The sequence below is a fragment of the Oncorhynchus masou genome, unplaced genomic scaffold (assembly GCF_036934945.1).
Source record: "Oncorhynchus masou masou isolate Uvic2021 unplaced genomic scaffold, UVic_Omas_1.1 unplaced_scaffold_3548, whole genome shotgun sequence".
NCBI lineage: Eukaryota > Metazoa > Chordata > Actinopteri > Salmoniformes > Salmonidae > Oncorhynchus > Oncorhynchus masou.
Window position 1 is genome coordinate 1 of NW_027009955.1, and position 14,017 is coordinate 14,017.

At 43.2% G+C, this 14,017-nt stretch overlaps 1 protein-coding gene across 1 annotated transcript; it reads left to right on the forward strand.

Annotated features, from left to right (window-relative positions):
• Positions 1-2,533: 2,533 nt before the first annotated feature.
• Positions 2,534-10,867, forward strand: LOC135534545 (cell surface glycoprotein 1-like). The gene is made up of 6 exons (XM_064961504.1): positions 2,534-2,613; positions 5,971-6,518; positions 6,554-7,442; positions 10,259-10,321; positions 10,498-10,576; positions 10,687-10,867. The coding sequence occupies exons 1-6, from the start codon at positions 2,547-2,549 to the stop codon at positions 10,865-10,867; spliced, it is 1,827 nt and encodes a 608-aa protein (XP_064817576.1). The 5' UTR covers positions 2,534-2,546.
• Positions 10,868-14,017: the final 3,150 nt, after the last annotated feature.

Genomic DNA, 14,017 nt, shown 5'->3' on the forward strand with positions numbered 1-14,017 from the left:
ACTGAGTTATCCTGACTTCCTGTTGGTCCTGACTGGGCCACCAAAGATCCTCTACTGAGTTATCCTGACTTCCTGTTGGTCCTGACTGGGCCACCAAAGACCCTCTACTGAGTTATCCTGACTTCCTGTTGGTCCTGACTGGGCCACCAAAGATCCTCTACTGAGTTATCCTGACTTCCTGTTGGTCCTGACTGGCCACCAAAGATCCTCTACTGAGTTATCCTGACTTCCTGTTGGTCCTGACTGGGCCACCAAAGATCCTCTACTGAGTTATCCTGACTTCCTGTTGGTCTTGACTGGGCCACCAAAGATCCTCTACTGAGTTATCCTGACTTCCTGTTGGTCCTGACTGGGCCACCAAAGACCCTCTACTGAGTTATCCTGACTTCCTGATGGCCACCAAAGATCCTCTACTGAGTTATCCTGACTTCCTGATGGCCACCAAAGATCCTCTACTGAGTTATCCTGACTTCCTGATGGCCACCAAAGATCCTCTACTGAGTTATCCTGACTTCCTGTTGGTCCTGACTGGGCCACCAAAGATCCTCTACTGAGTTATCCTGACTTCCTGATGGCCACCAAAGACCCTCTACTGAGTTATCCTGACTTCCTGTTGGTCCTGACTGGGCCACCAAAGATCCTCTACTGAGTTATCCTGACTTCCTGTTGGTCCTGACTGGGCCACCAAAGACCCTCTACTGAGTTATCCTGACTTCCTGTTGGTCCTGACTGGGCCACCAAAGATCCTCTACTGAGTTATCCTGACTTCCTGTTGGTCCTGACTGGGCCACCAAAGATCCTCTACTGAGTTATCCTGACTTCCTGTTGGTCCTGACTGGGCCACCAAAGATCCTCTACTGAGTTATCCTGACTTCCTGTTGGTCCTGACTGGGCCACCAAAGATCCTCTACTGAGTTATCCTGACTTCCTGATGGCCACCAAAGACCCTCTATTCCCATCAGGTACTGCAGCTCAATGACTATAGAGAAGAATGGGGCATGTTGAGCCATGTTGTACATTCAACATCACTACGTCAAGTGAAATATTACATTATTTCTAACAAAGATATCTACAGTACATATATTTTAGGATATAGGATATATATGTAGCCTAGTGGTTAGAGCGTTGGACTCGTAACCAAAAGGTTGTGAGTTCAAACCCCTGAGCTGACAAGGTACAAATCTGTCGTTCTGCCCCTGAACAGGCAGTTAACCCACTGTTCCCAGGCCGTCATTGAAAATAAGAATTTGTTCTTAACTGACTTGCCTGGTTAAATAAAGGTAAAATTTAAAAAAAAACTCTAGCTTTGAAGCTGTTCCAAAGGACTTCTACCATTCTCTCACTTCCTCTCTCAACAACGTCAAGGGGAACCAGACCACTGCTTGTTTTACGTTTGTATACATGGGACACAATGATGTCTGCTCTGTGATAATACAAATGCACTATCGTGAGTTCATATACATGACATATCGCAAAAACATTATGCATAAAACTGACCAAATGTAATCAACAAAATATAATCATCATTTGTATGGGTTGTGGTGGCTATTGGCTCAACTTACCCCGAAGCAAACATATAGACAAACATAAAGCTGTGTTAATCCACACAGCTACAAGGATGCACTTTCCTGCTAGGCTTTAGGACCTCATATTTGAGCCAGTTTTTCACAGCAGGAAAATAACTTGCAGCAACAGAAAAAGTGATTATAATTAATGGACATTTTTGCAGCTGTTGATACATGTTTTATACGGAAATCAAGTCTGAAATGTAAAAAGCTTAAAATGACAAACTTCAGAAGCCCTTTTTAAACCTCAAATACACTCCACTTTTTAAATGTCCTTTCATTGCAGGAAAGTTCTCCTGAAACAGATTGATCAAATTAAGATCTGTAAAACAATCTTAAAACTATCTACTTTGGTTTAGATACGAGCATCATGAAACACATTAATACATTCATTTGACTTGGTGAAAATCATTTTTTTTAAATCTAACTTGCTTACCATCTTTTCCATGTGGTTTCATCCTTCACAGACTCCATGAAATAACAATCCGTTCCTAAATATTTGGTCATGATTAATATGGTTGGATAAAAAAAGAAAAAAAGTGACCTATTGGTATTGTGAGAAAGAGATATATGGAGAGAGAGAGAGAGAGAGAGAGTGTGTGTGTGTGTGTGTGTGTGTGTGTGTGTGTGTGTGTGTGTGTGTGTGTGTGTGTGTGTGTGTGTGTGTGTGTGTGTGTGTGTGTGTGTGTGTGTGTAAGAAAGAGATAGAGGGAGAAAGCAGAGAGGAGAGTTTTTGAAGAGAGAGGGTGTGTTCTGTGTTCTAGCCCACCTCCGCCAACCAATCGACTGTCACTAGCTATCGATGATGCACTGATGTGACTCGCATCTCAGTATAAAAGTTGAGCTTCACCCTTCAAACCAGTTCAGTCATCCCACAGACACTCCTAGGAAAACAAGCCAGCCTTCCTGGGAACAGAACCACATGGAGCACAGCAGTACACATTCTCCTCATCTCCCTCGATGCCTATCTCTGATCTCAGGATGTGGACTCTACTGCTTGGGGTTATTTTAGGACTTCTGGCACCTGTTCAGTCCGACCCGGTTCCTGGTGAGTAACAATTTATTACTGTCCCAGGAAACAAATTAGTGAAACCCTGCTCTTCGGCTCAGTTGGTAGTGTATGGTGCTTGCAAAGCCAGGGTTGTGGGTTCAATTCCCAGGGCCATCCAAAAGTAAAAATGCATGAGAAATTGTGTTCACATTAAACAAGATCAGATATTATTGTTGGGGTTGCTTGTCACAGCCTGACAACCATCCCCATTGTAACAACATACCCAGTAAGCTAAATGATGTTGAAAAGATACCTAGAAGCCTTATTTTCCAGACATTGAAAAGACATCTATGTTTCACAAGTTTGGACAGCATGGTACAGTACAATGGAGTTTAATTCAGAACAGTACAGTCCAATGGAGTTTAATTCAGTACAGTACAGTACAGTCCAATGGAGTTTAATTCAGTACAGTACAGTACAATGGAGTTTAATTCAGAACAGTACAGTACAGTCCAATGGAGTTTAATTCAGTACAGTACAGTGGAGTTTAATTCAGTACAGTTCAGTCCAATGGAGTTTAATTCAGCACAGTATAGTACAGTACAATGGAGTTTAATTCAGTACAGTACAGTGGAGTTTAATTCAGCACAGTACAGTTCAGTCCAATGGAGTTTAATTCAGCAGAGTACAGTACAGTACAGTCCAATGGAGTTTAATTCAGTACAGTACAGTACAATGGAGTTTAATTCAGTACAGTACAGTACAGTCCAATGGAGTTTAGTTCAGCAGAGTACAGTACAGTCCAATGGAGTTGAATTCAGTACAGTACAGTACAATGGAGTTTAATTCAGTACAGTACAGTACAGTCCAATGGAATTTAATTCAGCATGATACAGTACAGTTCAATGGAGTTTAATTCACCACAGTACAGTACAGTCCAATTTAATTCAGTACAGTAAATCTTTTTTTAACTTTCTTGAACAAAATGTATTTCTCTGAGTCATTGTGTTAGTATAAAACAAAATAATTTTAAAATGTTTGGGAGCAAAACATCCTCAGCTGGCCATTGGTTGTGTATTAATCTGAGTTATTAAAGCATCCTCAGCTGGCCATTGGTTGTGTATTAATCTGAGTTATTAAAGCATCCTCAGCTGGCCATTGGTTGTGTATTAATCTGAGTTATTAAGGCATCCTCAGCTGGCCATTGGTTGTGTATTAATCTGAGTTATTAATGCATCCTCAGCTGGCCATTGATTGTGTATTAATATTAATCTGTGTTATTAAAGCATCCTCAGCTGGCCATTGATTGTGTATTAATCTGAGTTATTAAAGCATCCTCAGCTGGCCATTGGTTGTGTATTAATCTGTGTTATTAAAGCATCCTCAGCTGGCCATTGATTGTGTATTAATCTGAGTTATTAAAGCATCCTCAGCTGGCCATTGATTGTGTATTAATCAGGGTTATTAAAGCATCACAAGCTGGCCATTGATTGTGTATTAATCTGTGTTATTAAAGCATCCTCAGCTGGCCATTGATTGTGCAGCCAAGTAAAATGGGTCACTGTCTAAGACCTCCTGTTGTATCTGAACACAGGCTTATGGAATTCAAGTAATCCTATCCTCGTCTGATGAGTCTGCACTTTTCTACTTCACTGGAGAGCCTCATTGTGTTTCAAACCTACCTGTACTCTAGCTCAGTGAAATCTGGGGGACCTATTCTTTACATGTTTAGTGCCTAAGTCCCTCCTCCTTCCCCCTCCCCACGTAGACAAACACACAGCAGTCTTTGTAGCAATTGCTGAGCTGTTCCAACAGGTGCATTAATGTGTATATCCTGAATTTCTGTGAAACCAAAGTGCTTTGGTGAGTTTCATACAAGCTTGGGTGAAAAGGGAGAAACCTCATACAGGTAAAACTGTTATTGGACAGGGAGAAACCTCATACAGGTAAAACTGTTATTGGACAGGGAGAAACCTCATACTGGATAATGTATTTGGTGTCACATTTTAAGAACAATGTCAAAGATAAGAGCAGTTACTTCTCCTTTTGTTTGAAAACAGTATTTAATGACAGTCAACATTCCATGAAACAGTTAAGCTTCTTTGGAGGATTCAACAAATACCTAAGGAAAGGGGTCAGAGATACGTTTGGGATTGGTAACAGTACCCCTGGTCAGCTCCCTAGTACCCCCTCTCGCCACAGTACACACTTAGAATTAGTGGTGACTTGAGGAACCCAGGAGATCCTCAAGGATCCCTGAGTTTCTCAAGGAACCATTGCTAGTCAATGGCTCATATTTGCACCTTTGTTTAGTTGAGGGGTTCTTGGTGGAACCTTTAACGTTTCAATGTAGCAACAGGTTCCAGTAGGAACCCTGGAGTGGAGGCGGAGCTTATTAGGGGTGTGGCTTTAAGATATATCTTGTTGGGTCACTGGTTTGAGTAAATGTCCTTCCTGTTCATCTGTTCTGTTATTCAAGGAAGCTTACAGAGGTGAATGACTTCCTCAGTCAAGAGCCTATGAAAATTGCAAAGTTGGAATAGTTACTACTTTATTATTATATTTAATCAGCAATGTTTATATTATTCATATTATATTAGAATATGCAATATGCATAAATATTGAAGGAACATTGAAATGTGCAGTGTCCAAGCTGAACATGGTGAATAGGAATGACATTTACTATAATGGGAGCCCCCCCAAAATGATCTGAAAGCCACACTTCCAATAATCCACGCCTCCAGTCTCCTCATTGGCTGCCACCTCTACAATATATTATTAAAAAGGTTCAAAATGGAACCCCTCCCATCACAAAAAGGTTCCGGTCGGGTTCTAATAACCTTTTGAACTGGAAAGGTCCTGCCGGTGTGGCAACCCAAAAGGTTCTTCCAGGCATCTTCACTGCTAAGAGTGCACCCCTGGTTAGCTCCATAGCACGCCCTCTTGCAGGAATAAGATATATGCACACCTTATTCACGTGAAAACCTCTGTTGGGGCATAACATTTTGGCACCTCTTCAAAGCCTATCCTAAACTCTTTTGAAGTAGCACTGTTGACTAATTATGGCAACCGAACAGGGAAAAGAGACAAGCCAAGACATTGTTTATTTAAAGGCTTGGGTGTGTTGATTTGCGGTTGAATAAAACCAAATGATTTGGTGAAACTGCCTCTGTCAAACACAAAGGCAGATGATTAGTCATCCCAGTTAATAATCATGTTTCCTGTATGGTTAGTCAGAACACGACAGGTTCACACAGGTACTCCAGGGAGGAGCCTGAGAGGCAACGATACTCCCAGGCCTTCCTTTGTCATGCAAAGACTTCAAAGCTCAGTCATTTTCCTCTACTATAAAGGTCAGGACATGATGTTAGTAGGTAATCATTGAACTGAGGTCTTTTCTTCTCTTTGTCACAGCCTCGACAGAACTTCTGGCTTCTAGGGATTTTCTTGGGGAAACTTTCAAGATCTTCAAGAAGCTTGTAGTGGGTCCCCTGGATGCCACCAATGGAACATCCAGCAGTGATGAAACAGTGGAACTAGATCATATGGTGACCCCTGACCCTGTGACATCTGACCCGGAAGACCAGCTGCCCACCTTTGACCCAGAGGAGGGTAGCACAGATGAGACAGAGGGCAGCACTACAGAGGGCAGTATGAAACACCCCACTTCAGAACAAGACGATGAAGGGGAGCTGTTTGACGCCAACCTTAAACCTAACTTTAACCTCCGCCCCAGTCCAACTCCTCGCCCCAGTCCAACTCCTCGCCTCAGTCAAAGCGACACAGAGGACAATTATGAAAAGTACAACTATGATTCCAGTCCAAGTGAAAGACCTGATTCACCAGAGGAAGATGAAATGATCCTGGATACCGAAAGCCCCACAGTAGAGTTTGTCCCCACAGCAGAGTTTGTCCCCACAGCAGAGTTTGTCCCCACAGCAGAGGTTGTCCCCACAGCAGAGGTTGTCCCCACAGCAGAGGTTGTCCCACAGCAGAGGTTGTCCCCACAGTAGAGGTTGTCCCCACAGTAGAGTTTGTCCCCACAGCAGAGGTTGTCCCCACAGTAGAGGTTGTCCCCACAGCAGAGTTTGTCCCCACAGCAGAGTTTGTCCCCACAGCAGAGTTTGTCCCCACAGCAGAGTTTGTCCCCACAGCAGAGTTTGTCCCCACAGCAGAGTTTGTACCCACAGCAGAGTTTGTCCCCACAGCAGAGGTTGTCCCCACAGTAGAGTTTAAACCCACCACTGATTTTCCGATGGATTTGGAAGATGTTAACGCAATCCTTGACGCCAACCCCAACCCCAGCACCAGCCCCAGTCCTTATCCAACTCATGACGCTAACCCCAGCACCAGTCCTTATCCAACTCATGATGCTAGCACCACAACAGAGCTAGAGGAGTTGGTGGACGATATATTCAGACCAAAGTTTGTCGCCAGCCCTAGTCGTGTACCGGATCCCAGCCCCAGCCATAGTCCCATCTCAGAGTTTGAAGAAGAAGACCTGTTACCTCTTAGCCTTGATCCAAGCTTTAGTACCACCTCCAGACCGAGCCAAAGTTCGGGGAGCAGCCATACACCTCGTTCTAAACTAACCAGTATGACAGGCTTGGAGGAAGGCGGGGCTGCAAAGATGAACACAGAGCTGGCCTTCACCTCAACCACCAGTTCTGCCGCACCTACAACAGTCAGGATGAATTCAGACATCGAAGGGTCAGGGTCGGGATTCCTGCCTCAGAGTAGCACCACAGTAGCAGCCCCTGCTGGCGAGGAGGACCAAACATACAACTCCCTAGTCGATAAGCCATTCATTGAAACAAAGACAAGAATTCAAGGCAGCAATAGGTTTGCTCTACCAAGGGAGGAACCGGCAGTGGATGCCTCTACAGGTACAGTACTGTTTATCCAGGAGAAGTGTACTAATATTATGTCCCTTCAAAGTTCTTGTGTTCATAATGGGTGGCATTCAGCATTGAGATCCTTGTACTTTACTCATACTTCTGCGTAAATCATTCATTGATGTCAAAGGAAGCTTTGGGTTGTCCATTCTGAATACATCCCATTGTATCTGTTAGCAGAGTGGGATAGGACATGTCCCATTGTATCTGTTAGCAGAGTGGGATAGGACATGTCCCATTGTATCTGTTAGCAGAGTGGGATAGGGCATGTCCCATTGTATCTGTTAGCAGAGTGGGATAGGACATGTCCCATTGTATCTGTTAGCAGAGTGGGATAGGACATGTCCCATTGTATCTGTTAGCAGAGTGGGATAGGACATGTCCCATTGTATCTGTTAGCAGAGTGGGATAGGACATGTCCCATTGTATCTGTTAGCAGAGTGGGATAGGACATGTCCCATTGTATCTGTTAGCAGAGTGGGATAGGACATGTCCCATTGTATCTGTTAGCAGAGGGGATAGGACATGTCCCATTGTATCTGTTAGCAGAGTGGGATAGGACATGTCCCATTGTATCTGTTAGCAGAGTGGGATAGGACATGTCCCATTGTATCTGTTAGCAGAGTGGGATAGGACATGTCCCATTGTATCTGTTAGCAGAGTGGGATAGGACATGTCCCATTGTATCTGTTAGCAGAGTGGGATAGGACATGTCCCATTGTATCTGTTAGCAGAGTGGGATAGGGCATGTCCCATTGTATCTGTTAGCAGAGTGGGATAGGACATGTCCCATTGTATCTGTTAGCAGAGTGGGATAGGGCATGTCCATTGTATCTGTTAGCAGAGTGGCCTAGGGCATGTCCATTGTATCTGTTAGCAGAGTGGGATAGGGCATGTCCATTGTATCTGTTAGCAGAGGGGGATAGGACATGTCCCATTGTATCTGTTAGCAGAGTGGGATAGGGCATGTCCCATTGTATCTGTTAGCAGAGTGGGATAGGACATGTCCCATTGTATCTGTTAGCAGAGTGGGATAGGGCATGTCCATTGTATCTGTTAGCAGAGTGGCCAAGGGCATGTCCATTGTATCTGTTAGCAGAGTGGGATAGGACATGTCCCATTGTATCTGTTAGCAGAGTGGGATAGGACATGTCCCATTGTATCTGTTAGCAGAGTGGGATAGGACATGTCCCATTGTATCTGTTAGCAGAGTGGGATGCATGTCCCATTGTATCTGTTAGCAGAGTGGGATAGGACATGTCCCATTGTATCTGTTAGCAGAGTGGGATAGGGCATGTCCATTGTATCTGTTAGCAGAGTGGCCTAGGGCATGTCCATTGTATCTGTTAGCAGAGTGGGATAGGGCATGTCCATTGTATCTGTTAGCAGAGGGGGATAGGACATGTCCATTGTATCTGTTAGCAGAGTGGATAGGGCATGTCCATTGTATCTGTTAGCAGAGTGGGATAGGACATGTCCCATTGTATCTGTTAGCAGAGTGGGATAGGGCATGTCCATTGTATCTGTTAGCAGAGTGGCCAAGGGCATGTCCATTGTATCTGTTAGCAGAGTGGGATAGGACATGTCCCATTGTATCTGTTAGCAGAGTGGGATAGGACATGTCCCATTGTATCTGTTAGCAGAGTGGGATAGGGCATGTCCCATTGTATCTGTTAGCAGAGTGGGATAGGACATGTCCCATTGTATCTGTTAGCAGAGGGGATAGGACATGTCCCATTGTATCTGTTAGCAGAGTGGGATAGGACATGTCCCATTGTATCTGTTAGCAGAGTGGGATAGGACATGTCCCATTGTATCTGTTAGCAGAGTGGGATAGGACATGTCCCATTGTATCTGTTAGCAGAGTGGGATAGGACATGTCCCATTGTATCCGTTAGCAGAGTGGGATAGGACATGTCCCATTGTATCTGTTAGCAGAGTGGGATAGGACATGTCCCATTGTATCCGTTAGCAGAGTGGGATAGGACATGTCCCATTGTATCTGTTAGCAGAGTGGGATAGGACATGTCCCATTGTATCCGTTAGCAGAGTGGGATAGGACATGTCCCATTGCATCTGTTAGCAGAGTGGGATAGGGCATGTCCATTGTATCTGTTAGCAGAGTGGGATAGGGCATGTCCATTGTATCTGTTAGCAGAGTGGCCTAGGGCATGTCCATTGCATCTGTTAGCAGAGTGGGCTAGGGCATGTCCATTGCATCTGTTAGCAGAGTGGGATAGGGCATGTCCATTGTATCTGTTAGCAGAGTGGGATAGGGCATGTCCATTGTATCTGTTAGCAGAGTGGCCTAGGGCATGTCCATTGTATCTGTTAGCAGAGTGGGATAGGGCATGTCCATTGTATCTGTTAGCAGAGTGGCCTAGGGCATGTCCATTGCATCTGTTAGCAGAGTGGGATAGGGCATGTCCATTGTATCTGTTAGCAGAGTGGCCTAGGGCATGTCCATTGCATCTGTTAGCAGAGTGGGCTAGGGCATGTCCATTGCATCTGTTAGCAGAGTGGGATAGGGCATGTCCATTGTATCTGTTAGCAGAGTGGCCTAGGGCATGTCCATTGTATCTGTTTACATAGTGGGCTAGGGCATGTCCATTGTATCTGTTAGCAGAGTGGGATAGGGCATGTCCATTGTATCTGTTAGCAGAGTGGCCTAGGGCATGTCCATTGTCGTAATAGTCAGCTCTCTGGCAGGTCTATATGCCTGCTGTAATGAGATCAGAACTTTTTTGTTAGTATTGAACACATCTCTTTGAGTGTAAATTGTAGTTAATCTATCTCTATTTCCACAGTTCTTCATGATGCAGCTGCTGTAAAACCAACCCCATCCAGACAACATGATTCATATACATCGGGTCAGTTCCTGAATCATACACGCCCAGCTAACTATGCTACTGATACACCAGGGAACGTTCTGCTCCTGTGTGCAGTTTAAATTTGAAGACAATGTTTTGTGAACGTACTAGAGGATCCAGTAGACACGGTCACTTCCCCTCACTGTCTGCTTCGTCTTCTTCTCCTCCTCCTCCAGGTTGGTTGATCATCGTTGCCTTCGTCGCGGGCGTGGCGGTCTTGGTCGTAATCTGTGTCGCCATAGGTACCAGAGACAGGTAAAATCCACCACTTTCAAACCCATCCAGGAAAATATGTTCATGAGATTGAAATATGTTGTCACTTAGTTACAAACCATGGAATTAAACCATGTCAAATCATCTTGCAGGTGGAATGCACCGGCCCAGGCTTCTGAGAAGAAGGTGGCCAACGCGAGCTCAGGAGATGAGAAGGCGGAGCGGGAAAGGAGAGGTTTCTGTCTAAAGAGAGGCCAAGGGGAAAACATCCATGCTGGAGAGTACACTGTCATACTTCTGGAGGACCTCCCTGAGAAAGAGCCGCTGGACTGAGACGGGCCAAGGAGATGCAGAACGGGACAAAATAACAACAACTGACACTTTAGAAATAGAATGGAACGGGTCTCCCCATTCTAGTCAATGGTGGCATAGTGGGTGGCATAGTGGGTGGCATAGTGGGTGGAGTGGGTGGACCCCCATTCTTGACACACACAGGAAACTGTTGAGTGTGAAAAACCCAGCAGCATTGTAGTTCTTGACACAAACGGGTGCACCTGGCACCTACCCTGTTCAAAGGCACTCAAATATTTTGTCTTGCCCATTCACCCTCTGAATGGCTCACATACACAATCCATGTCTCAATTCTCTCAAAGCACAATCCAGTCTCCTCCCCTTCTTCTACACTGATTGACGTGAATTTAACAAGTGACATCAATAAGGGATCATGGCTTTCACCTGGATTCAACTGGTCAGTCTATGTCATGGAAAGATTTCTCACAGCAGGGAAATAGTCCTGCAGCAACTGGAAATGTGAATGATTGTGTGGTTTATAATTATTGGACATTTTAGTAGGGGTTGGTAATGCATTTTTGTAGTTAGGGCAAATCAAGTCTGACATTTTTAAGCGGAAATTACAAACTTTAGAACTATTTTTAAACTTTGAATAACTACAAGTTTGCATTTCCTACCTTGCAGGAAATTTGCTGCAACAACCGGGTGATCAAATTAAGACCCTCCATCTGTAGCTAGTGATTCCTGATTCTATGCCTGTGAATGGAGACATTCTAGAATGTATGTGGGACAGTTTGAACTGTCCCTTTGACCTTTGGTAGCCCAGATAAGTCAGACTGATAAACAGCTGTTCCGAAGGGCTGTGGATGAACACGTCTCTATATCTCTGTGGACATTATGTATATTATCAAAGTTACAAACACTGTCAGAACCATTGTTAGAAAAAAAGAAAACAAGGTCATACTGAATTTCTAATTCTCACTCACCGACCAGTGTTGTTGTTGTTGTTGTTGTTATTGTTATTGTTGTTGTTGTTGTTGTTGTTGTTGTTATTGTTGTTGTTGTTGTTATTGTTGTTATTGTTGTTATTGTTGTTGCTATTTTTGTTTTTACATTGCACTTTTTTTTATCAACAAATCTTATTTGTGTACATGTTTTTGATCATCCTGTAAAAGAAAATACAGAATCCATACAGAATATAAATGAATGTCTTTCTAGATGTTTAATAGTGACACATACACTCAGGGACTCACATAAGTACTACACAGCCACAATAAGTCAAGTATAGTAGAAAGACTGAATACCAACCTACTTCGAGCCCTGCTTTTCACTACATTTCCCCTGGGTGTAAAATCCTGCTGACTGTGGCATTACGCATTGTTCAGATGAATGCCGATATGTGAGTCATAGTAAGTATAATATACTTTATACTTCATATGTATTCGTTTTAAACACTCAGTGTTCTTCTAGTGTTAGACAGTTGTATGATGCTCAGTGCATAGCTACTGCTGCAGTATAATGGATGCATTTTTAAACCATTACAACACTTCATTAGTCAGCTACACTAAATGGTTACCAAATGTAGTTTCTCCTTCTATTTCCACGTCTGTTCATATAAAGTGTACTGCAGATCATTTTAAACTATGAACTAACTACAACTACTGGGGTTTAAATACAACAACTACTACCATGCTTTGGTACTCTGGGACCATACGTCATGAAAGAAACAGTCCGTTTTTCATTTTTCATTTCAACATTTATTGGTTTCCATAATTATATGTACACAAGAAGTAGTAAAACACTTTACCACACTTTTAGTCCATTTGTCTGACAGAGAATATTACATTTTTACATTTCAGACAAATTAAATTCATACTTTCTTTAGTTCACTCACACACATTCAACATTAGACACATTCTAGAACCACACATTCACACAGTCAACATCAGACAGATTATAGAATCACACATTCACACAGTCAACATCAGACAGATTCTAGAATCACACATTCACACAGTCAACATCAGACAGATTCTAGAACCACACATTCACACAGTCAACATCAGACAGATTATAGAATCACACATTCACACAGTCAACATCAGACAGATTCTAGAATCACACATTCACACAGTCAACATCAGACAGATTCTAGAACCACACATTCACACAGTCAACATCAGACAGATTCTAGAATCACACATTCACACAGTCAACATCAGACAGATTCTATTCACAGTCAACATCAGACAGATTATACACATTCACACAGTCAACATCAGACAGATTCTACACATTCACAACCACACATTCACACAGTCAACATCAGACAGATTCTAGAACCACACATTCACACAGTCAACATCAGACAGATTCTAGAGCCACACATTCACACAGTCAACATCAGACAGATTCTAGAACCACACATTCACACAGTCAACATCAGACAGATTCTAGAACCACACATCCACACAGTCAACATCAGACAGATTCTAGAATCCCACATTCACACAGTCAACATCAGACAGATTCTAGAACCACACATTCACAGTCAATATCAGACAGATTCTAGAACCACACATTCACAGTCAATATCAGACAGATTCTAGAACCACACATTCACACAGTCAACATCAGACAGATTCTAGAACCACACATTCACACAGTCAACATCAGACAGATTCTAGAACCACACATTCACACAGTCAACATCAGACAGATTCTTCACACATTCACACAGAACCTAGAATCCCACATTCACACAGTCAACATCAACATTCAGAACCACACAGATTCAGACTAGAATCACACATTCACACAGTCAACATCAGACAGATTCTAGAACCACACATTCACACAGTCAACATCAGACACATTCTAGAACCACACATTCACACAGTCAACATCAGACAGATTCTAGAACCACACATTCACACAGTCAACATCAGACAGATTCTAGAGCCACACATTCACACAGTCAACATCAGACAGATTCTAGAACCACACATTCACACAGTCAACATCAGACAGATTCTAGAACCACACATTCAACATCAGACAGATTCTAGAATCCCACATTCACACAGTCAACATCAGACAGATTCTAGAACCACACATTCACAGTCAATATCAGACAGATTCTAGAACCACACATTCACAGTCAATATCAGACAGATTCTAGAACCACACATT

Excerpts from the sequence above, each read along its gene's own strand:
- LOC135534545 (XM_064961504.1), top strand. The coding sequence starts at position 2,547 with ATGTGGACTCTACTGCTTGGGGTTATTTTAGGACTTCTGGCACCTGTT. Across the intron at positions 6,519-6,553 it reads AGGTTGTCCCCACAGCAGAG|GTTGTCCCCACAGTAGAGGT; the intron begins GTTGTCCCCACA and ends CCCACAGCAGAG. Across the intron at positions 10,322-10,497 it reads ACATGATTCATATACATCGG|GTTGGTTGATCATCGTTGCC; the intron begins GTCAGTTCCTGA and ends CTCCTCCTCCAG.